Source organism: Semicossyphus pulcher, unplaced genomic scaffold (assembly GCF_022749685.1).
Source record: "Semicossyphus pulcher isolate SPU_LCO1_2020_fin unplaced genomic scaffold, fSemPul1.0.p SCAF_4, whole genome shotgun sequence".
Lineage (NCBI taxonomy): Eukaryota > Metazoa > Chordata > Actinopteri > Labriformes > Labridae > Semicossyphus > Semicossyphus pulcher.
In genome coordinates, this window is record NW_027211715.1 from 32079375 (window position 1) to 32102456 (window position 23082).

Below are 23082 nucleotides of genomic sequence, written 5' to 3' on the forward strand. Positions count from 1 at the left end.
CAAAGGGATGTAGCGATGAGTGTCATTTCGGGCTGTGGCTCTGGAAAATGATGTTAAGCTCAGAGGTTTGGCAAAGACGATCACAATAAGTGTAGTTAACACTTTGCTTTATAATCTTGTTATAATATCTAATTGTTAATTGTAATAGTTTTATTAACTTGATAGCCGTTGTTGAAGGTTGTGATGCCTTTAGGGGTTTTCTTCAACCTTGCACAAACGTCCACTCTGACTCACTGATGAACTTTCCGGGATTATATTTCACCACTACTTATTCAGCACTAAAGATCCTGTTTTTGAAGTTTTCAGCTGTGTCCTGGAAAAAGTCACTAACCTGTTACTGGTCACTAGCCATGTAAAAAAAATTCCCCACTGAATTTAAACCTGCAACTTCAACTTCAGCTTTTACTTTATCGTCCCCGAGGCGATATTTGTTTTGCAGTCATTATACTTTTGGCCACCAGGGGGCAGAATAACCTCAAAACAAGTTGACAGACATATTATCAGTTTATGGAGTTAAGTGGGAGACATATCAGCAAGTAAATGTTTGGTGAAACATTCAGCAGCAATAGGTCAACATTACGATCATTTAAAGTAATAATCTCGAAGATCTTCATGTAAATAAATGTCTGTTAAGTCTCTAGATTGACCCGATGGCCCACTGATGAAAGCCTTTGCATTTGCAGTATAACAGACTGGGTGTCTGTGGCGACTTAAATGGAAAAACAACCCAAGCGACTCCAGTTAGTGACGCGTTTTCCATCAGCCAGCAGTGGTTGGTCTGCCAGAGAGGGTAGGCGGAGCTAAGCGGCTGCTTTTCCACCCTCTGCAAGTGTTGTGAGTAAACAGTAATCTACTATGGCTGAACAAACAAAGAAAAGATGGATGACTACAGATACAACTTCAACAAGAAGTGAAAATCCAAAGAAAAAGAAACGAACTCGACGCTCAGATGAAGCAAACAGTCTGAAAAGGAAAGCGACCGTCAGCCAGGAAAATCAAGAGTTACAACTGGAGCCAACCGTGGACGTCACACATGCAGCGCTGTCTGGATATCTGGGAAGTGTGCTCCTGCAGTTACCGTTTATCACCACAGGTGTCGCCAAAGAGAACGAAACTGAGATCTTTGAGATAAGAACTTTAAACCTGCAGGCAATGTATTTCTGACCACTAGGGGGCAGAATAACCTTGCCCTTGGCAAACTGGCAAACATATCAGCAAGTTAATGTCTGTCTACTCATTCAGCAGTAACATGAGCAATCATTTGAAGAGTTAATGAGTTATGATAAATAGTATTCACTGTGGGCTGAAACGGGTTGATGAGGACTAAGAGTGCTAAAGATGATAACAGAGTAAATACCGTCTGACTCGTCATTTTCTGGTGATTCAATATTGAGAAAATTATTTTCTTTCCAAATAAAAAGAGAGAAAGCTCGAGCTGTGTCCCTTCCCTTTCCCAGTAATGACTAATAGCTTTGCCTAAATAAGGAGCTAATGAGTAAAGATGCATATTTACTCTTGGCTTATCACAGCAGGATGCAGTCGGCATCAAGCGGGGTAGTTACTGTTTCATGCACGGTTTGTTGACTGAAATTACTAATATTAATGGCCTCAAAATATTATATGTGTTTGGGTTTTAATCAGCTTAGCTCGGGCAGACGTGTGTCAAAGCTATCAGCTGTGTGGAGTCATTTTAATGGAGATGGATGACAGAGATTGAATTCCCATCAAAGCCCCCGCTCTGCGACTCTCACTCCCATTAAGCACGCTGCGATATCTTTTCCCAATAAGGACGGCTTAACATGCCGTCATCTCAAGATTGATGACTGGTACTAATGGTGATTACCCACTGTGTGTATGTGTGTTTACAAGTGCTAGGCTAATTTTAGCCTCTGTGCGAGCGCTCCTGTAATATCCGTAAGCCTGTTGCACATTCCACCAGCAAACGCAGCGTGCTTTAAATATTGCAGTGGGGTCTCTTGTGATTGTCATGCACATTTTCTGCATGCATATGTTGCATTTCCAGTGTCAGCTTTCCTCTTCCCATAACTGAGCCGCATACTTGAAACAATGCAGAGTGAATGTTTGAGCTTGTGGGCTGATTTATGTGCTTGAACGAGGGCCAGATAGTTCTTAATACAACTGTAATAGTTTAAGAACACAGTCTAATAGTCTCGCTCATGTCCAGGATGTAAAAACTATTTCTTGGAATTTTCTTTGGCACCTTTTAGAGTATTTAAAGAATGCCTGTGTGCTGCGATGGGGAAATAAAAGGGGGTGGGTGTCGTGTGGGAGGCCAGAGACAGGAAAAGAGGAAGATGGTGAAAGACATGGAGGAAGGCGTAGAGATAAGAAAGTGCTAATGTCTCTAATCGGCTCCAGATGAAAGCTGTTGGTGTGACGGGGACGGGGAAGGATGGGAAAGGTTTGCCACTCCTACATCACACCATCTTTTATGACTCAGCCTCCTCATGCTGACAGACGAGCCATCGCAATAGAAATGTATGCTGCAAAACACGTGATGACAAACCTGTGGCAATCTGACTTTGGGGCAAGTTTGGCAACTTTTATCCACGAGCCCTCGTCATGGATTTGCTTTTAGTCATGTTCCCGTGCTGGGCGGCTCTGCAGGTTTATGTATCATCACCATTTTGACAACAAGGTTACAGGGTGAAAGCCTGAACAGTTTCCATATGCTGCAGTAACCCTGTTACTTTATCCTGCAGTTACATGCACAACTCTATTTTGAATCAACATTTGTGTTAGGGCTGCAAGATATATCATTAACAATTGCAATTATGTTGTGCACACGTGTGCAATAGTCACATTGCAGTGAAGCAGTGACAGTGAAGCAAATTAAGTGTCAAGCTGTTGCTCGGTGCAAAACAAGGACTTGCCAATTTCTCGTTTCCCATCACTCATCTCCAGGAAAAGTCCGTCTGATATCGCATGAGTGCAGCTCTTCATCAGGGCACACACAGAGCTGACGCTGAGCTGCTGTCAGTGTGTCACCTGCCTGTAAACTGTAAACAAGCACGGACGCTGCTGCCCTCACAGATCATGTCGGCGGGATGATCGAGGCAGACGCTCTGTAAGGCCAGGTGGCTTATAAGTGAGAGTGTTCCTGTTATCAGCGGCACCTCGTCCCAGTGCTGGTTAATGCTGTGGTTAAATAATCGGACCGCTCATGGACCGGACATGCCGCTGAGTGTTTCCTTTTAGCAGCTATGGCTGGCGAGGATGTGTGTGCCGACAGGAAGTAGGAGACGGTGAGCTTTCGTTTTAAAGAGTTACCGTCACCAGGCTGATTACGCTGATTAAACATACATTTTAACACTGTTAGAAACGGTAGATAACATACCATATTAATAACACAACAGCAGCACACAAGTCTGTTTGTATTTATTTTAAAGAAACGTGTCGCCTCACCTGAACTATCTACTTTTTCACAAGGGTTTCAGAGACAATCAAAACAATGTCACAATAGCCGCAGTCCTAATTTGCATCCTCAGAAGCTCTGCCTCGTTGCTCATTTTCATGCCAGTCCTGTTTTTGTCTTTGCTTTAACCTTAGCTTCAGCCAGCAGGACAGTATGGCTCATAAACATCCCCAAAGAGACACTTTCAGTGACTCTGCAGGACAAACGAGGAGGTATTTATAACTGAACGGGCACAATTTAACTGCTCCTTTACCTTTCTCCACAGCTCACACACACATAAACACACATGCAGCTGTTGTGCTCCTGCACAGGGGGTCCTGGGTGGGCTGGGGAGGTTTGAGGTGGGGCAGGACTGCAGAGAGAGAGAGAGGGGAGGTTGTGTAAATCGGGCATAATGTTGGATCAGAATCCGGGCTCCTTTTTGGTCCCATGGCTCTGTGACAGCTTCCAGGGCAGCCAGAGTGTGTGATGGTATGCGTTATTGTGGCTGACTGTGGTCTGTGTGTGTATTTATGGGAGTGTGTTCTCGTGGTGAATGCATGTGAGCATATATGTGTGTGTGTGTGTGTGTAACCAAAGAGAGGTAGCACCTGCAGGGGCGGTGGTCTCCTAATTTCACTTCTATTTAAGGATCATGTGTGTGTGTGAGTGTGTGTGTGTGTGTGTGTGTGCGTGTAGGGGGTGGGTGTGTCGGTGGCTTCCTCTGCTCACAAGGACAGCATTCATCAACAAGTGGGGCAGGCTGGGTGGGGTGGTTGGAGGGGATCGACAGGGGTGCTGCCAGATTTAAGTGGGGTCCTTGGGTGTGTGAGAGGAGGAGTGAAGAAGGGGAATGGGTGGAGAAGAATGTGCCAATTTGTCAACTCTTCCCTCCCCCCACCCCCACCTTCTCTAATCAGAGATGATGCTGGGTGGGTGCTGATTACAGCCAAATGGGGCAGGAGGGGCAGCAGCTGGAGTTGGGGGATGATGGAGGTGTAAAGGGGACGGGTTTGGTGCTGGCAGGGGGGCTCAGATGTGGGAGGTCCGTCCTCACCTCTCCTCCGAGCGCTCACTTTGAAGTCATCTGGTCCTGCTCAGCTGATAAACAGGGTGAGGAAGGAGGAGAGACGTTATCTCCTCTTTAGGATGCTGCTCCGTGTCTTCCTGTGTGCTGGGAGGAAGGTTTCAGAGTAATGGTCGATTTATGGTGGGAATATGGGATTACACTGATAAATTACACTGATGACAGAACTCTTTCTCTCTGTGCGTTCATGCATGTCACTGTGTGACGAACCTCTGGGTGTGACCACAGCCCACTGCAGTCAGACCTGTTGCCATGTTTACAAGTGTGTTCATGATATATTTGCGGGTGAGGTTGATTGATCGGTGGTAAATGCCTGCAGGGTAGATCAGGCGATGGAGAGAAGGCAGGAATGAAGAGCTTCTTCTTTTCTTGATTGACTTTTCCAGGGAGTTCCCGTTCCAGACGCTCTTATCCAACGCTAAAGGAATGGGGTGTACGGCTGCACCTCTGCTGGCTGCTCTCCTTTAAGTGATCGCTTTTTAACTCTTATTATTGATCACTTTCTTCTGCTAAGGCTTCCTCCCACAACATTGTTTCTGGATTTAGATCAGGATAGCTGCTTTCTCTGTTTTATATCCTCATCAATTGATTATCTGCGAGTCTTCTGCTGGTGTTTGGACAAAACAAAAAGTTAAATGTTGCAGGAGTCGCAGGCCAAATGATGTCCTTTACAGATAACAGCAGCTATTTATTTCCGTTATTTACTTATTTATTTTCAAGATCATTTTTTGGCTTTATTTTAATTTATTATATAGATTTTTTTGGCTTTTGCAATCATTCGATAAGACAGCAGAAGAGAGACAGGAACTGTGGGGAGGAGAGAGTGGAGGTAGACATGCACCAAGGGGCCGCATGCAGCCAATCTTAAAGGGCCAGTTCGCCGGGTGTTGTAGGAATGTAGAATGGGCGAAACCACGAGCTGTTTGTACAACTTTCTCCACAGCTACGGCGCCAATTTCAAATGTTATTGCTTCTATCGATTACAGAGAACACCAGCTTTGACTGAGCTCCTTTTAAGAGGTTTTTAAAGAAGTTGATCCAGGAAGATCTCGTCAGTATAATCACCTTTTTTAACGTCAAACTGTACGAGCTGTATTTTCTAAATAGGGCTGCAAATAATGAAAAACAATGTGAAGAGAGCCCAAAGTGACATCTTCAACTTGGTACTCTTGTCCGACCAACAGTCCAAAACCTAAAGAGACTTCATTTACCTTCACAAAGAAGAGCAGCAGATCTTCACATCAAAGAAGCTGGAAACGGGGGCGTTGGTGTAGCTCAGTGTGTAGAGCAGGCGCCCCAGAAACAGAGGCTACAGCAGTCGCAGGTTTGACTCCTGCCCTCGGCCCTTTGCTGCATGCCATCCTCCTCTCTCTTCTCCCCATGTTCCTGCCTCCCTTCAGCTGTCCTCTCTAAATAAGACAAAATGGCCAAAAAATAATCTTTAAAAAAAGAAGAAGCTGGAAACAGATGCCAGGAATTGATTTTTGCTTATTGATTCCTTGCGCTACACATGTTTTTAGTTGTCAGTAAGATTGAAGGATGCTTTAATACATGAATTGGTCATTTTGGTGGAATATTACTTAGATACTTACATTTATTATGTTACTAAGTGAAGCTCATTGTAACTCGACTCTTTTGTGAGGGTTCTGTGGAAACTATCAGGATGAAATGATGGAGTTTTGGACCACTGACTGATTGTATTGGCTCAGGCAGCCTTCAGATTTCCTTCATTCTGGCGCCCTGAGAGACGGAGCAGGAGACAGCAGAGAGGCCGGCCATCACCTGTTCACATCAATGTCATTAAGAGAAAACGACAGAAAAAAACAGAAGGAGTGGAAGAGGTAGAGATGAGTGCCGGGAGGCAGACGGGGACTTTCCAGACTCGTCTGCATAAATCCTGAGTTTGACAGCTCCTCTCCAGCTCTCCGTCTACCTGTCCCGACACACGCTCTCGCAGCACGTACTTCTCCACACTCTCACTAAGCTCCCTCCCATTCCTCCATCTGTCTCTCTCACATCCACCTTATCTGTTTGACTTGTATTTGTTCATTGCCATAGCTGCGGCAGCCTCCACACCTCCACGCCTGTAATTAGACACAGAAACGCAGATATGAAGGTAATGATGAGTGATATCAGTGGAGGGAGGCTGCGTGTCATGCCATGTACAGAAACCACATTTAGAAAAGTCTTTGACCTTGAGTTCGTCTTTATGTTAAAGCACTTAGGTTTATTTTTCTAATGCTATCTTTTAAGCTCTCTGTAAGTCGTCAGTGTCGAGCCTCTCATTCTGTAACTGTCTCTGCATTTAAACACAGTGAACCGCCACAGGAAGAGAAACACCTGAGTAAATGAGGGAGAAAATCTGTTTTGAAAGCGCCGGTACATTTAATTCTTTCTCTGAAAGTCGGCTGCCAAAAAACACAAAGTCACCGAGGTGATACTTTTATTGTGAAGTTAACCTCTAATGAGTCTGAAGCCATCGCTCACAGGCTGAAGGTGAACACGGCCTTCACTTTCTGCAGTTCTCTCTCTCTGTTAGAAACCTGTGAAAGATTCTTTATCATAAACAATAAAACACTGAAAGTCTCCTTTAGACTGTTTCCACTTAAGAAATATTTCCAGCAGCTTGTGAACCAATTTAAGAACTCGTCCCTACAGCTCTCTGATTGCCCACAAACTATCCAGGCAGTGTTTGCTGAATGTCATTCAGTGGTCGAATACAAACCTGCTCCAAAAGTTCCAGAGCTTCAGCTTCAAATTAAGTTATCAATAATGGGTGCAACTAATGGATATAATGAATAACAGGACAAAGTTTGATGTCCATAAAACACGTAACAGGCTTCTGTAACTAGGGAGAAAACAAATCTGATTTCGTCTCTCTTCCAGCTCCTTCGCTTCAGGCCCAGAATCCCTGAGAATAACATTTATTGGATATTTAATTGAACAATAGTACACCTCAGTGCCACTGCTTACTGCTGGAAGTACTGTGCCCTATATTTTTTGACAGCTAAGGTAACCATGTCGAGGTCAAGGTCGTGAAACTTGATTGTGTTATTTCCTGTCACAGACCTGCAATTAATGTTTGTCTGTTTCTTAATTATAACCTTCAGCGTTTCCAAGCTTGATGACTGATCCAGCTGCCCGACCTTAACCTTTCATAGCTGATTTTCCACCATCTTTGTCGCCCTTGTAGCGTCTAATATTGATATTCATGTGTCCTGATGAGGGTTTTAGACCGATTCTAATGTAACAGAATTAAAGCCACCGACGGCCACTTCAGGGAGTTTCTGAGCTGTAAGGAAAACAGATCTTTCATACGTGGATTTTGCAGAAATGTTGCACCGATATGACTCGAGAAAGCTGCTCAGACGGCTGCTTTCTTAAAAAAAACAACCTGATTAAACAATATGCATCATTATTATACATCGGTAACCAGTTCTAGTGTGGACTACTGTCTGCTCAGTTAGATGCTTTTTGACAGATGCTGCAGACATGGCTAAGAGTAGTGTTAACAATGGAGTCTGTGCGTGCTAAACAAAATGATGGTACCATTTCTTATTTACCCCAAGCATGCACTGAATGTGTTTGTTAAAGGCCCCGATCAGCTCAGAATAATGTCCTAGTGATGTATCAGTCGGGCTCCACTTTGATATGCTTCAAAAAGGACACAGGTGTAGATCACTGACTGTATAAAAAGATGGACGAAATGACAGCTCCCTATAAGTGAAGCCAAACCCTCTCTATCGCCCCCTGCTGACTGGCTGCAGTATAGGTCATAAAGCCCGCCTCCTCCATGTTAACAGATGGGACATGAGTCACACTATAAAATCAAAATACACGCCAAATAAACTTTTCTCAAACATGATTTCTGTCATTATAGTTAGTTCTTATCATGCTGATTTATGTCCAAGTGTTCATTTTTCTGACAAGTTTATTTTTTAATTAGTTATTTGATGCTGTCCAAATGATGATTGACAGCTCAAATTGACAAATACGGCTCCTGCAGCTGATCAGTTCCAGATTAGCAGAGTGGAGGACAATCTGCGAGAGGAAACGTAACAAATAAATCACTACAGTCATTGAAGTTTCCATACCTGTGAACGTTAACCTCAGACCAACACAGAGAAGCTGTTCTGCTGTTAAACACGCCGGCGTGCAGGATCCTCGCTGTTTTGTCGGTGAGTTAAGTGTGTGTTTTAGTTAGCGGAAGTGGCTACGGCGGCGCCACCTGCCGATCTCTACTGCACAGACTCTGGCTCCTAATGACGTCACAATCACAAGATGGCAGCGCCTATCACAGGGGCTATTTTGGCATCACTTTAGTACAATGGGAGCAGATGGAGACGCATGTCCATCTATCTCTACAGTGGAAGTGCACACAGTCCTGTTGTCTATCCCAGTAGGTGTCTAAATAGCTGGACAACATGAGCATAGTTTTGGGCTTGCGGAGGTTTGCAAATATTAATATATAATATAAATATATTATCAGCTGATTGCCGTGGCTGTGCGATCACACAGAGTATAATAAGAGCTTTTTTATCAAGATGTATTTTGTCCCAAAGTCTAAGTCAAGAAACACGTCTTCATCGTGTAACAGAAAGTCTTGTTACCTGATATCCTGTCAACAAATATCTATTATTAACACAGCTATAAACCATGAGAACAATGTGGACCTGTTGTGCTATTCTGGGACTTGATGTTAACCGGGCGATCTATTAATAAACTCACTATTTGGTTTCCTTCAGGTCACACTGTAATTTAAGTTCTTTATAGGCTTGTGTTGTTTCCTCTTGTCACTGACAGTATCTGTAATTTAATCTTCAGCCCTCAGATGTCACCTGCTGAACACAAAGCACATTACATAGAACTATTATTGTCATTATAAGGCGTGTGTGTGTGTATGTGGACTGTTTGTACTGCGTTGTTAGAATTTCTGACATGCTGGTAATGTTTTGAATCGCAGCTTTCACAAGGGAAGTCTCTCATGTCAGGCAGTCGTACCTGTAATTGAATCTGGTGACGCGTAGGCCGGGGAGCGATGTTGTTTATGGAGAACCATTAAGAACACTTAGTTCCCATCAAGAAAACACTAAAACACTTATCAAAGAGCCAACACACGTTCCAGCTGGATGATGCAATGTCACGCATCCACGCCTCTGTCTCGCTCTCGCTGTCACTCACTGGTACTCTCACCACCTTCCCTCCTACTCTTCTTTGTATTGTGTTGTGTCTGCGTCCCAGGGAAAGGCCAACTGGCACACCGCGAGGAAAATAATATCACTTTGTTTTTCTAACAGGTGTGTGTGTGTTTAAGCACAAAAGAGCTAGAATGACACAGTTCCAACAAGACAGGACTGGAGGCTGAGGGTTTCATCACATCACAGAAACTCATGATGATGGAGATGCAGCTATGTTTGCACTGTTAGCGTGGGCCTGCATACAGCAACAGTAGCTTAGGCTACAGCAGAGAGCTTGTGAAAACATGGAAAACTGTGGAGTAATCCAAAATCATGTCGTGCTACAACCAAACAGCCTTTTCAGCATTTAAATTACAAAGAGTAATTTAGAGATTACTTCTGATAACATTTGTGTTGTTGACTTTGTTTGTGTGTACACTCTGGAAGCATCCTGTGTTTTCAGCAGAAGTTACATTATTCAGTCTGGATTAGAGCTGCAGCAAGTTATCAACAACCAGAAACTATATTTATGATCAGATGTAGGGCTGAATGATTAAGGCCAAAATGATTATCAAGTTTATTTTGATCAAATATTTAGATGAAGATCACGGTGATTAATCTTGATTATTTATTCATTTAGGGACACATTATTTCCAGTTACGGCTCATGTACAAATTTTGCAACAAACTAAGACTTAATATTAGTTTCTTTACCTGAGTTCAGTTCATCTCCTGGAGGAAAATAATAATTTAAAATGTGTTTTTTCAGTGTGTCTTTGGGGGTTGGGTGGACAGGGTGTCTCTGTACAGCATCGATGTTAAAGATGTCTGACTTGACGCTGGACAGGGACGGGGAGTAGCAACATTATTCCTCTTGGCCTTCATTCACTCATCATGCTGCACTTTGTGCTGTTTTTTTCAGCTGCTTGAACAAGTCAGTCGTGTTGCTTTGCAGCGCGGATAAGTTTCATGACCTCTTTGCATATTATTCCTTTCTTCTGAACATCACTCGCCCTAAACCTGAAATACCTCCAAACAAGCAGTGACGAGCCGTTTCGGGGGACCAGCTCTTCATGTTTTCTTCCACACATTCGACTTGTGTTTCTCCCGACCGTCTCTGTTGTTCACTCTTCCACTCAAATCTGCTGTTGCAAGGTAGGCGCTCATGATTTTACATGCCAGCTCCCCCAAAAGTGAAGCCAAAACCTCTCGATCGCCCCCCTCGGGGGGGTGGCTGTTAGTTTAGGGAGCGCTTGATTTGATGTGCAGCAGTTTTCTACGGGCGGAGCCGCATTTTGATCGTCAAAATCACCGTCAATCAGTCATGACTGAATATCTTTGTTCTTTTGACTTTTGGACTGGACAAAACATAAAATATAACGATAACCGCGTCTGCCAAAATCAGGGACGTTTTGACAGCCAATGTCACCATAGTAACCTGAATTAAACACTAAGTATACACCTGTTTTGAAGGAAAGTACTTGCTACCTAAACCTAATTAAACTGCCAGCATCAACTGAAATGTTTTTCAGCAAGCTTTATTTTGAAAGTCGAATGAAACATGGCGAATTATTGACGCTAACTTGACCGCTAACGGCAGTAAAATCTACTGCAGATGCTGTGTCACTCTGCATTGCCTTATATAGTGTCTATAACTCTCTTTAGAGTGATCCCGGGCTGCAACATCTTAATTTTGCCTATAAGCATGCCAACACTGGTATTGCTTTTCTTGCCAGTCAACCTCCTGTTCGGTTCCTGTTGTGTCTCCTACCTCCGAGTCGATGATTGATGCTTTTAACCATGAAGTAGTCGCCTAACCTTAACAACCAAATCTATCTTTAGGAGAGGAATCTGATGACCAACATGCATGACTAAGGTACAGGTACCATCTATAAACACTGCACCGCACAATGAATCAACAGGGAATGATTAGATAATCTATCCTGTCCTCCAAACACACAAGTTACAACCTTAAAACTGCTTCAACCAGCCATCGTTCCCACCTTCTTCTGCTAATGCATTGAAATCCTTTATTCTCTCAGCATTAAGAGGAGCAGCCCTGCACTCAGTCTTCATGTATATATGGGGTCTATACAGTATAATGCATATGAGTGACACTGCAGATGACTTGATGAAAGCGCCGTAATTGATCTGTCTGGCGGTGCGGTGGTTGCCAGGTCGGCTCTAAACCTCTCTCTCCTGGAGGGATTTCAGCCTGTTTGTCTTTGCCCTGTTAACACACGACTGCTCTAATTTCAGTTGGCCTGTAATGTGATGAGTAAAGGTGTAATTGACTGCGGTTTTCTCTCCACAAAACCCCCACCCATGCTCATGTACACACACGCACACACATGCACACTTTCTTTCTCTCGCCTCTGTCAGTCTCTGTTTTTCTTCTCCTCCATACCTGCCTCGCTTCTCTTCCCTCTTGGACGTCTCTTCCTCCGGGGCGTCTTTGTGATTTCTTTATTTTGGTATTTGTGGTCGGCAGGAATGTGCCGGAGTTTCAGGGAGAAAGTGATGCTGATAGAGGGGCGGTCCGGCTGCTTTCACTAGTTTCTACAGTAATTTCTGTGGCATGTGAGGTATGATGACGGTACACCACAGAGGTCATTAATCTGCCATTTATCTGTGTGACTGTAGTGAGTCCTAACAAACAGCAGAGGAGGAGGGAGCAGGTTGTGAAGGTTTTTTGTCCTGCTTATAGTAAGACAAGGGAAAATAAATGTCACTAACGTCACAAGAAAATAGAAATAAACAGTTTTGGGTGGTAAAATTAATTCAAATACAAAATATGGCACCTTAACCTTATCAACAAATAAGTGAATTATCCAGCGTTTTCAACTGCTTTGTCAGAAAGGTAGAAATTTCACTTTTTATTTTAAATTTTTTATTGGCAATTGGCAATTTTTTTAAGGTCTAACAAATAACAAAGCATAAGGATTAATGGTGGGTAACTCACCATACAATATGACACATAATACGTGGCCCACAATATCGATAATATCACGATACAGCGATTCTGCGATAATCATATAATGATACATCACAATATCTGATTAACTTCTTCTTCAGCTAATTAATGTCCGTTCATGTTGCCCTCATTCATGTCATAAGTGACACCGTGAGGAGTCCTGAAGCAGTGACAGGGTGAGTCAAAATGGCATGGAACTCTGTTTAGAGCAGCGCTGTACATTACATAGATTAAAATATCGATATTTAGCGCCAGCCTAGTGATAATTGTATTGCACGAGTCAAGAGGACCATATATTGCCGTATCGACATTTTACCCCTAATAAGGATATCTAAGTCCTTTTAGGAATGTTGAATATTAGGAAGTTAAAGTTGATATCAAAGCTCCTGTGAGGAGTTTTTCACTGGTTATGAAACAGACTGAAATAAATTCTGATTACTCTATATGAGCTACAAAAGCAAACGAGATCATCAGTGACAATATAGATTATTTCTATATAGTTATTATTAATGCCTGAAACCGCTGACGCGGGGGGGTAGGTGTCAGACGAAGAGATTAACTGCACGCTGCCTTTGTTTACATTGTAAAGGGCAAACATTTAAAGAGAGTGATGCATGTGACTGTTAAAGAAAGCAGGATGAGATTTATTGTTAAAAACCACCACTGAAGCATGAACAGGACAAAATCAGCAAAGAGATAAGAGGTACGGCTTCGTCCACAGGGGGCGCCAAAGTCAACACAAAGTGAAAGTTCCTCAAAGCAGCTTTAAATACGTCTCATCAAAACAAATCTAACTCTACCAAATACATTTACTTTCTAGTAGAATGCAATATTTAAACACTCTAAATATCGACTCAAATGTATTGATGTTATAATAAATATTCATTAATGTTACGTCATCAACACAAACTCTTAAAGATTACGTTATAGACTTAGACTTAGACTCAACTTTATTGATCCCTTTGGGATGACTCCCTCTGGGAAATTCAGTTATATATGCACCTGCCAGTGTGTCCCAGATTTACTGCTGTGTGTATTCAAGCAGCACCTCAACCAGCATGTGATTCATTAGTCGGTGTTAAATTAGCAAATCCATGTTGTTATTCAGTTATTCTTTACATCATCTTTTGCTTAATAAACTAAATGTATTAATCTAATCGTGTAATAATTATAAAGATGATAATACGATGTTGTTCTGACCAGAAAATGTTCTTTACTCAATTTATCAATGATGAAAAGTCTAAAATTGATTCGAGTGTTATAAGAACATTCTGAGACGTGTTGCTCTTGTGTCACGCTGTCTGTATTGTCTTTTGGAGAAACGTTACTCTGATTGGTCTCTTTTGTTTTAAATACTTACAAACAGTAATTTTTATTTCTAAGCTCCTGCATCATCGACGTTTCTGGAGGTATAATTAAACTCTACATTCTTCCATCTCTGAGTATATACAACTAACTGCCTCCATATTATCCTGTATGTTGGGCCATGCAGGTATGCAGAGGGAGGCCATGGCTGAATAAATGCAGCTCATATTTATACATCTGTGAAGACACACACACACACACACACACACACACACACACACACACACACATACATGTACACATGTGCAGAGACGCATTCCCCACTTTCAGGCATGCATCTCAGCAGACCTTGTGTGAGCAGGAAAGAAATGAAACCACTAACTGCAGCAGCGATATCCTGTACATTTAGAGCCTTTTAAACGGCTCGGCGGTGGACCCCCAATGCTGACAGAGCCTGGCTGACTTCCCAGAACAGAACAATATCTGCCAGGTCGACCGAGGGGCCCGGCAGCCGCCCCCCAGACACACACGCACATTTACACACACACACAGCGGTGCACACGAGCGTCTGGCCTTTAAACCGTCAGCGCTCAGGCCCGGCCTTACATAATGACGGAGAATGGAGGCATTAAGGCAATTTGTTTGATTTAAGTTGTCAAGGCGTCCTGGACCCTGCCCCTCTCAGCTGGTTTTGATACCTGGGGTCTGTCTGTGTATGTGTATGTATGTGTGTATGTGTATGTATGTGTGTGTGTGTTTGTGTGTGTCGCAGACCTCTTGGGTGCTGGAAAAACAAGAGGAATTGTGGGACTTACACACAGACAGCAGGACACAGTACGGATCTCAGTGAGGGAGGTTCTGTAGTAGCATGAAGGTTTATGAGGTCCAGAGAGAGAGAGAGAGAGAGAGAGAGAGAGAGAGAGAGAGAGGAGACAAAGCAGGAGGAGAAATATGTGAGGAAGGAAGAGGTGGAGGAGGGGAGATACTTTTTAACTCATTGCAAGAGAATGTTTTCTATTTCTGTGTTGTGACAAAGCCCCTGGTGCAGTGGACCAGGGGCTTTCCTGTGTGGAGTCTGCATGTTCTCCCCATGCATGTGTGGGTTCCCCCCGGGTACTCAGGCTTCCTCCCATCGTCCAAAGACATGCTCGTTAGGTTACTGGTGACTCTAAATTATCCCGTAGGTGTGAATGTGAGCGTGAAAGGTTGTCTGTCTCTGTGTGTCAGCCCTGTGATTGACTGGTGATCAGTCCAGGGTGTACCCGCCTCTCGCCCGGTGACAGCTGGGATAGGCTCCAGCGCCCTGCGACCCTGAAAAGGATAAGAGGTATAGATAATGGATTGATAAACAAAGCCCTTAATTTGTATCGCACAGAAGCCGATGAACTTGACAAATTTAGTCTAAACACAAGTAAAGGTCCAAAGATGTTTCTCAATTCTCAAACAGTTTTGACGCAAAGCACAAGACCTGGGTCGTTTAAGAGCTACTATTGTGGCCCTGAGTCTGTTCCTTTTGACAACATATTAACAGAAATTAAATGTATCAAGATATCGACTTTAAATAGATTTTCTATATATTTTATTTATTTTATTTTATAGATATTTTTCTCGTTTGAATCTGCTCCTTTTTTCTAATCAATCCTCTTTAATTTAAAACTAGGGATGCGCAATATTTGATTATTTGCCCATATCAGATATGCCGACATTTTCCAACCTTTTTTGCCGATTTACCAATATATATTAGGCACAAGTTTTCCCACCTAATTGCAGAGAACATCAAGTCTCTCCTGTAGTCGACTTGATATCATGTCTACTCTGACTCCGACAAAAACTGCAGCCATGCCGCAGACATCTTGCAACCTTCTTCACGCCTGACAGAAGAGGCGTGGTGCCGGCAGTGCGCATGCACACTCGCGGCAAGTTAATGTCGTAGCATTACATCAGGCTTTTCAAGTGAATCATCGAGCATTTAGTCAAAATTAAAGTGTTGATTTATTGGCGGAAAATATCAGCAGAAAAATGAGTCATTTTCAAGCCATAATCTGCAGATACCGACATGCTGATAATATCGTGCATCCCTAGTTAAAACCAATCCATCATAACTCGTTTAACTGCCCTATGAGTCAAGGCTCTAAGTCAAATATGCCTCCTCTTCTCCTCCTTTCTTCTTCTTACTTTACCTGGAATTTCCTTTCAATTGTAACTATATTTGTACCTGTAATTGTAGTAGTATAATGTCATTGTTTAAAGGCTGAGTTTTCATGATGGGTTCATGTAGTAAGCAGAGGAAATGCCTGATTAGTCGATGCAAACTTCCCTCTGACATTATGCAACATCTCCTCTGTTCTAATGTTGTGATGATATTCATATTCCACTGAGTCACACTGTCAGAGAGGCATATTTTCAGGTGTGTTGCAGTGTTGGTGTTGCCACCACCTCTTGTGTTTGCTGTCTGAATGCAGTGACGTACAGTGACCGTTGGTGTGTAACGTGTCCCCTCAGCTTCTCTTCTAAATGATGTAAATATAAATGAAAATGCCAGAATGCAAAGTAAAAGCGTGAGTGGAGCGTCACAGGTAATTACACTGAGCTGTGGAGTGTAATTGAACCTGATCAAACCTGCTCACCGTGTGTGTGTGTGCGTATAGACTCTGAGTGGAATAGAGGCCCAGTGTTCTTTGGTCCCGGCTTTAAATAAGGGGTCTTTATCTGGCCGTGTGTGCAGCGCTGGTGTGGAAGCACTAAAGGGCCAGAGCGTTTCCTCCGCACAGACGTGGCTCATGCCGCTCGCTCCAGGTGTGGTGACCACGAACCAGCACGGCTTTTAACTGTCATGCCTGATTTGGAGCCTGAGGGCCGACCTGGCACTCGCACAGGCGCACACAGTCCGAGCACACGGCATCGCAGAGTCCTGCACGCACACATCCATTTCTAATTTAAGCTTAATTTCCCCCCAAGTGTTCATTAAGTCTCCTCCCCTCCTGGCCCTCAGCAGTGCAAACAGGCATTCTGGGAGTTGGAGTGTTTAGTATGAGGTATGAGCTTTCTGATCACCTCTGATGGACTCCAGGATAAAAAACATTTCCAGATTACTTTTTCATTGTTGTTGCCTCCAAAAAGGAAGATTTTAAAGGAAGATTGTGGTGAAATTTGATAATTTCATTGATGATTTAAGACAGTAAATATGTGATTAAACTCAGACCTTTGCTTTGTTAAGTTTCAGGTTCCTTAGCGCTTAGCGGCTGCGGTCGATGGAGGATATGTCATTCATAGCCTGTGTAGATTGTTAAAGGTGAACTGAAATGAGACGGTCTGGTCTATAGAGGATTTCCTGTTTGCGTCACCAGCTGTTCCCTTACGTCACCATACGCCGCTTCTGTCGCCTAGCAACAGGTGCTATCATAACTATCATAAATAACATCACGTAACTTAACCCATTATTTTAAAGATAATTTGTTTCAAGGCTCCTTCTTGTTTTAACATTTGTAAGGCAGCAGTAAGGCATCGATTGAGTTTAAACCAAAAACTTTTACATGTAAAAGTTTATTCCTTCATCTGTGTAAAAGTCCGCCATCTCATTTGAATTGCCGCGCAATGAATCTTGGGAATTTGTGGGCCATGAAGGATGCACCTGATGGATCCTTCATGGCTCAGGAAAAGGAGGACACATTTGTCGGCCGCATCTGAAGGAGCCTTCAAACACTGGACCCTGATTGGCTGACAAAGGGCTATAATACCAGTGACTCGTCATTGCAATATGGCAGATTGGAAAAAGCAGCTTTAAGTGCAGTTGACCGAGTTATTTTGAATATTACTACTTAAATAATGATGTGAAACTAGAGATATTGGTTTTTCAAAATAAAGCGTAATAAGTTTAAAGCAGGGCAACGATTATCAATTAATGTGTTGCTTATTTTTCACATTTTATCCAGTGATAGTTTTAAAGGTAATAGGTGAAGAAACTCCCGCACACTGTCTCACATGTTGCTATTTAACATTTATTTAGTGTCATCGACGTTTGGGTCGTTCCGACATAAGGTCCAAACAAGTCCAACAAGTGAGACAGTGTGCAGGAGTTTCTTCACCTATTGTTTGAAGACTGCACCTCCCTCCGACGCACCTGTCACAATTCAGGTGTGCACAGGTCTTCTTAAGTTATATAGTTTTAAAGATAAAATGTAATTTCAAGTCAACCCAACTGTCCAAGACTTTTAAAGTCATTATAAAGACATTTACAATCATACATGACAAAGAAAATCAGTAAATCCTGACTTTTAAGAAGCTTGAAACCAGCAAATGTTTCATATTTATGGTTGTTGCGGCTCATTTTTGTGGCTCTGAAGTCTCTAAAGCCAAACTTTATCTTGAAACTCTATAAATGCAGTCATTTTACTTTTCACCAGATGTTATTTTTACCTATCAGAGTTTGCCTAATGAAGGCCGAGCACCGAAACCTATACTGCAAGTTGGACAGCGTGCGGGAGTTTGTTTTGCAATTTTGGCAGATTTGTTCCTTTCCTTCGCACCTGTCCTATGACTATCAAAGACCAGCACATTTTATCAGGAGGATAAGGAACTGTGAGGCCTTCAAAGTCAAATCAAATTTAACTCTCACATCCTTTTTTGTACGAAGGAACCAACATTTCCTGCTTCAAATCTTATGTCGCATTTTGACTCCGTTTTCCCACCCTAATATTGTCCTCCTCCTCCTCCTCTTCTTTCTGCTTCTTCTCTTTTTTTAGATCTCCTTCGAGTTGGCCGAGTACACCGCTAACGTGGACGGTGTTGGCACTCTTCGTCTCTTGGACGCCATAAAGACATGTGGCCTGACCAACAGTGTGAAATTCTACCAGGCCTCCACCAGCGAGCTGTACGGGAAAGTCCAGGAGATTCCTCAGAAGGAAACTACGCCCTTCTACCCTCGCTCACCTTACGGTAAAACACACATACGTAATACACACACACACACACACACACACACACACTGATTACCTAACATTTTCTACCTTGCACCTTTCGTCAAACGATTGCATATGGCCATGTTCGGGAATACAAGCATGAACGTCTTGATGCCTCTGCAGCACTTTCTCCTTGTGAGTGTGTGTGTGTGTTTGTGTGTGTGCAGGTGTGTGTGTGTTTGTGTGAGTGAATAGAGGGGGGCTTCAGTGCTCAGGCAGCGTTTGAGCTCTCCACACACCCCGAGGCCAAACGTCTGACTGAAGGCTGGAGTGGCTCTCACTTTAACAAAGACACCTTTATATCCACGGCACTCAGCACTCGCTTTCAACACACACACACACACAGTTACACACACACACATGCAGGCTGCACACGTGTGCGAGCGATCCGGTTTCATGTTCTGTGTTGTCTAAATGCTCTCCTCACCGACACTTTCCCCATCTGTCAGCGCTCAATCTGAGGCTGCATGGGAGGCGCATACCATCATGAGGAGGGCTGCTCCTCTATTAATTAGGAAGGGGGGAGGCGGGGGTTGCCATAGTGGCCTCCCTTCACCTCCAGAGTACATCCTGACCTATGGCTTAATCAACGGGCGCCTCCCTTTGCTGGCTCTGGTATTCCCCTCATCCCAGCTGTAGGGAGGAGGAGGAGGAGGACGGTGAGAGGGAAAGAGAGGAGAACTTTTTGTACGTGCCTGCTTTCGGTCAATCAGCAGGAGTCTGCGGTTCACGTTCCTGATGGTGAAATATGATCTGTTATACCGCTGTGATCAACTATGACATGTAGTGTAGGTTTTCTGCAGCTTTTTTAAGAGAAGATCTGTGTTTCTGTCCCGGCTCTGAGTGTTACTCAGTAAGATTGAACAGATTTAATAGCAACGTAAAAGTTTAAAGCATCATGTGAGTGTGAAAAGTCTGCTTGTCGTCTGGGTTTCTTGTCTCATTTTTTGTTGCTTATATGTTTCTGTCCCTCTTCACCTGTCCGACTCCACCTCCTCCTGTCAGGTGCTGCGAAGCTCTACGCCTACTGGATCGTGGTGAACTTTCGAGAGGCCTACAACATGTTCGCTGTCAACGGCATCCTCTTCAACCACGAGAGTCCGAGGAGAGGTGAGCACGACATGCACAATGATATTCCATGTCACCACGGAGGCGTGGTTGTTTTGTGTTCTAATGTGACAAAAAGATTGTTGATTGTAGTAGAGGAGAAGGAGGAGACAAGAATATACACTCTTAAAGGAAATAACTCCCTAAAGCTGCTGTAGTTTTTATCAGACAGCCTTTTCATTCACTATTTTGCAAGTTAGGAAAGATTAAATCACACCTTACATCTCATTTAAGAATAAGTTACGATGTGCAAAAAACGTCCGACCTTCTGAAACCCACAATAAAGCCGTAAAACAGAACACAAGCCATTGTTGAATGTGTAAAAGTATTCAATTACATGCTCTATATAAAGTCGTATTAGCTCACCGGTGGAGCCGGGTTTCTCATAACTACTTGACACACACTCACACACGTCCTGACACATAGCGAGTGGGTTGTGGTCGCGTTTTTAATATGTGCTCTGCGCCCCGAGGGTCGCAGGCGCTGGTTTAACCCGATTTACACGCCACCGCGACCCAAAATGAATACCACATGACTGCGGGCCCAGCGCCGTGCCCAGGTCAGCCGCTCAGGTGTTTATGATTTATCCCCTAATGAAGGCCCTGGCCACGACCCCAGCAGAGGTCAGGGGTCAGCCAGTAAACCCTAATGGGTTACCACAGATAGATAGGTGTGGGAACTGGTGGTGTCGTTTACAGCCAGTTCAGCAGAGACGGTGCGGTCGCCATAGAGGTCTTGTAATGGGAATTAGGCGACACAGCGGGTCTGGGAATGAAGTGTGATCACAGAAAACAGGCTGGGTGACAGGAGACAAGTAGTGCTGAAAGAGTGAGTCAATCAGCAGTTAATCTATCACAATGAGATCGATTGGTAAAATAGGCAAATGTTTTCTTGTTCCAGCCTCTTAATTTGCTGTCTTTATAGATTCAATATCTATGTGGTTATTGAAGAATTATTGATCATGAAACTATCATAAGTGCAGCCATTTTGCAACTGTAGAATCAGAGATGCTTTAGTGCACTTGTACACACGATGACCTTATAAGGGCAAAGCTCGCTGACAGCTCGATAACACGTTTTAGCTTCTTGGTCCTTCGTCAGCACTTTTTCATCTCCCTCTCTGACTCTGCTTTTATCTCTCCATTCTTGCCACACACTCCTTTTCTCTTTGTCTTTCTCTTACTGCTCCGTTCTCCACGGTCAGCATTTCTCCGGCGGGCCATCGGGTTTACTCCCGCCACTTCTATTCTCAGAGTTACGGCTGTTGTTGCTCATAAAGCAGGAACGCAGCGCTGTGATGTGGCCAGATGTCCCACGGCCGCCTTGCACAACCCAGTGTGGCGCTTGTGTTGGCTGGACCGGGCCGGTGTTTACCCAGGCCCCCGGGGCCCGCCACGACCCTGCCGCTGCCGCAGTGAGGGGGCGTTCGGCCGTGCACTTCGTCACCCACAGGCTTTAGAGGGGAGGGGTGGGCGCTTTGAGCTGCAAAAACACCCCCATGGCACATTTCATTGTTGGAGTGTAAGGTTGAACTGTGAAGTACACGGTGTGAGATACAGTACAGAGAATATACAGTGTGAAATAGGGCTGCAACTAACTACTATTTTCTAGAGATAGACCGATATGGTTTTTTCAGGGCCGATACCGATTATTAGTAGTCAAGGAGGCCGATAACCGATATTTGGAGCCGATATTCATTTGCAGTAAAAGTTAAAATATTGGCGTCAAAATTTTGAATAATATAAACTCCAACACTTAACTTAGTTTAAATGCCTTTAAGCATGTTTATTAAACAAACAAAAAGCACAGGGAGTTCCCAGGGTCAGCAGCACCTCTTATAAAGTTAACTGAAAATTTAAATAAATAAATAAATAACTTCCTGAAGTTTTATAAAGTAAATAAAACAAAGTTAAATCAAATTTGCAAAGAAATGAACTTTTTCTCCTCTCCGCCGTGTGTGTGAGCACTCTGCATGCACAGCTTTCACTGCTGATTGGCTGCTGTTACCCGTGCCATGGCTCTGCGTGTAACCAATCAGTGCTGTGGGAGGGACAATGCTGGAGACAGAGTAGTGACTGCAGACAGAGAGGCGCGACTGCATCAGAGCCAGAATAACCCAGATTTAAATTGATCTCTTATCGGCCGTCGGATAAAAAAAAAAGGCAGATGCTGATATGCGTCAAAATGCCAAATATCGGCGCCGATAATCGGTCTATCCCTACTATTTTCATTGTCGATAAATCTGCCCATTATTGTCAGGCTAAATTGATACATTTTTTTGTCCACTAAAAGTAAAAAAATGTACATTTTTAGAGCTCTCGAAGTGAAGTCTATAAATAACTAGCTTCATTTGTCTCACGGTATCAAATCCTATATTTTAAAAGCCGTAACCAGAAAATGTTTGACATTTCTGCTGGAAAAATGACTGACATTTTTTGTCTCTTTATATTTTAAAACGACTGACATCAATTTCCTTTATATTAACCTTATAGATAGTACATTATAGCTACCATCTTCGATCTAAAAATACTCACCTCAAGGACAAACATTGACATGACCCATGAACAATGACAAATCAAACCTGTGTCATATATTGCCTAGCAACAGGAGAGATGATGAGATGACTCACCCTGAACGTCTCTGAACACCGTCCCTGCGTGTGTTTTGGCAAAGAGAGCTAAAGGATCATTCATCGCCTACGTGCTGTTCGTCCTGTCCTTAACGTGCCACTTGTATTTCTGGATAATTAATCACTAATGAGGGAGGAAGTCCATGATGTCAGTTACTGTGGCTACCAACTGACATCACCGCCATCCTCGTCCCACACGCAGGAGAAGCTGTGATGTCATCGTCTCAGGGTGCCAGCTACTATGAGTTTCTGTTTGAGTAACAAATACATGTTTGGCTTCATGAAGGACTTTTTCCCTTAAACAACAAACTTACTAAGACTTCCTCGAATGTCGTCTGCCAACGTGACCGACCAGTGGCCAGTCATATCCATGGGGCGATGTGGTGTGTCATGTAAGGACGGTCCAGTGGCTTCTGGGAAAGGAAAAGAGAA

The 23082-nt window shown here is 43.4% G+C and overlaps 1 protein-coding gene across 1 annotated transcript in view; it reads left to right on the plus strand.

The window, feature by feature from the left end:
- Positions 1–23082, plus strand: part of gmds (GDP-mannose 4,6-dehydratase) — a 188682-nt gene that overhangs the window by 42625 nt on the left and 122975 nt on the right. Inside the window, exons 5-6 of the mRNA XM_069680042.1 lie at positions 18700–18892; positions 19921–20025. Of these exons, the coding sequence (XP_069536143.1) occupies positions 18700–18892; positions 19921–20025 (298 nt within the window). The remainder of the gene's footprint in view (positions 1–18699; positions 18893–19920; positions 20026–23082) is intronic.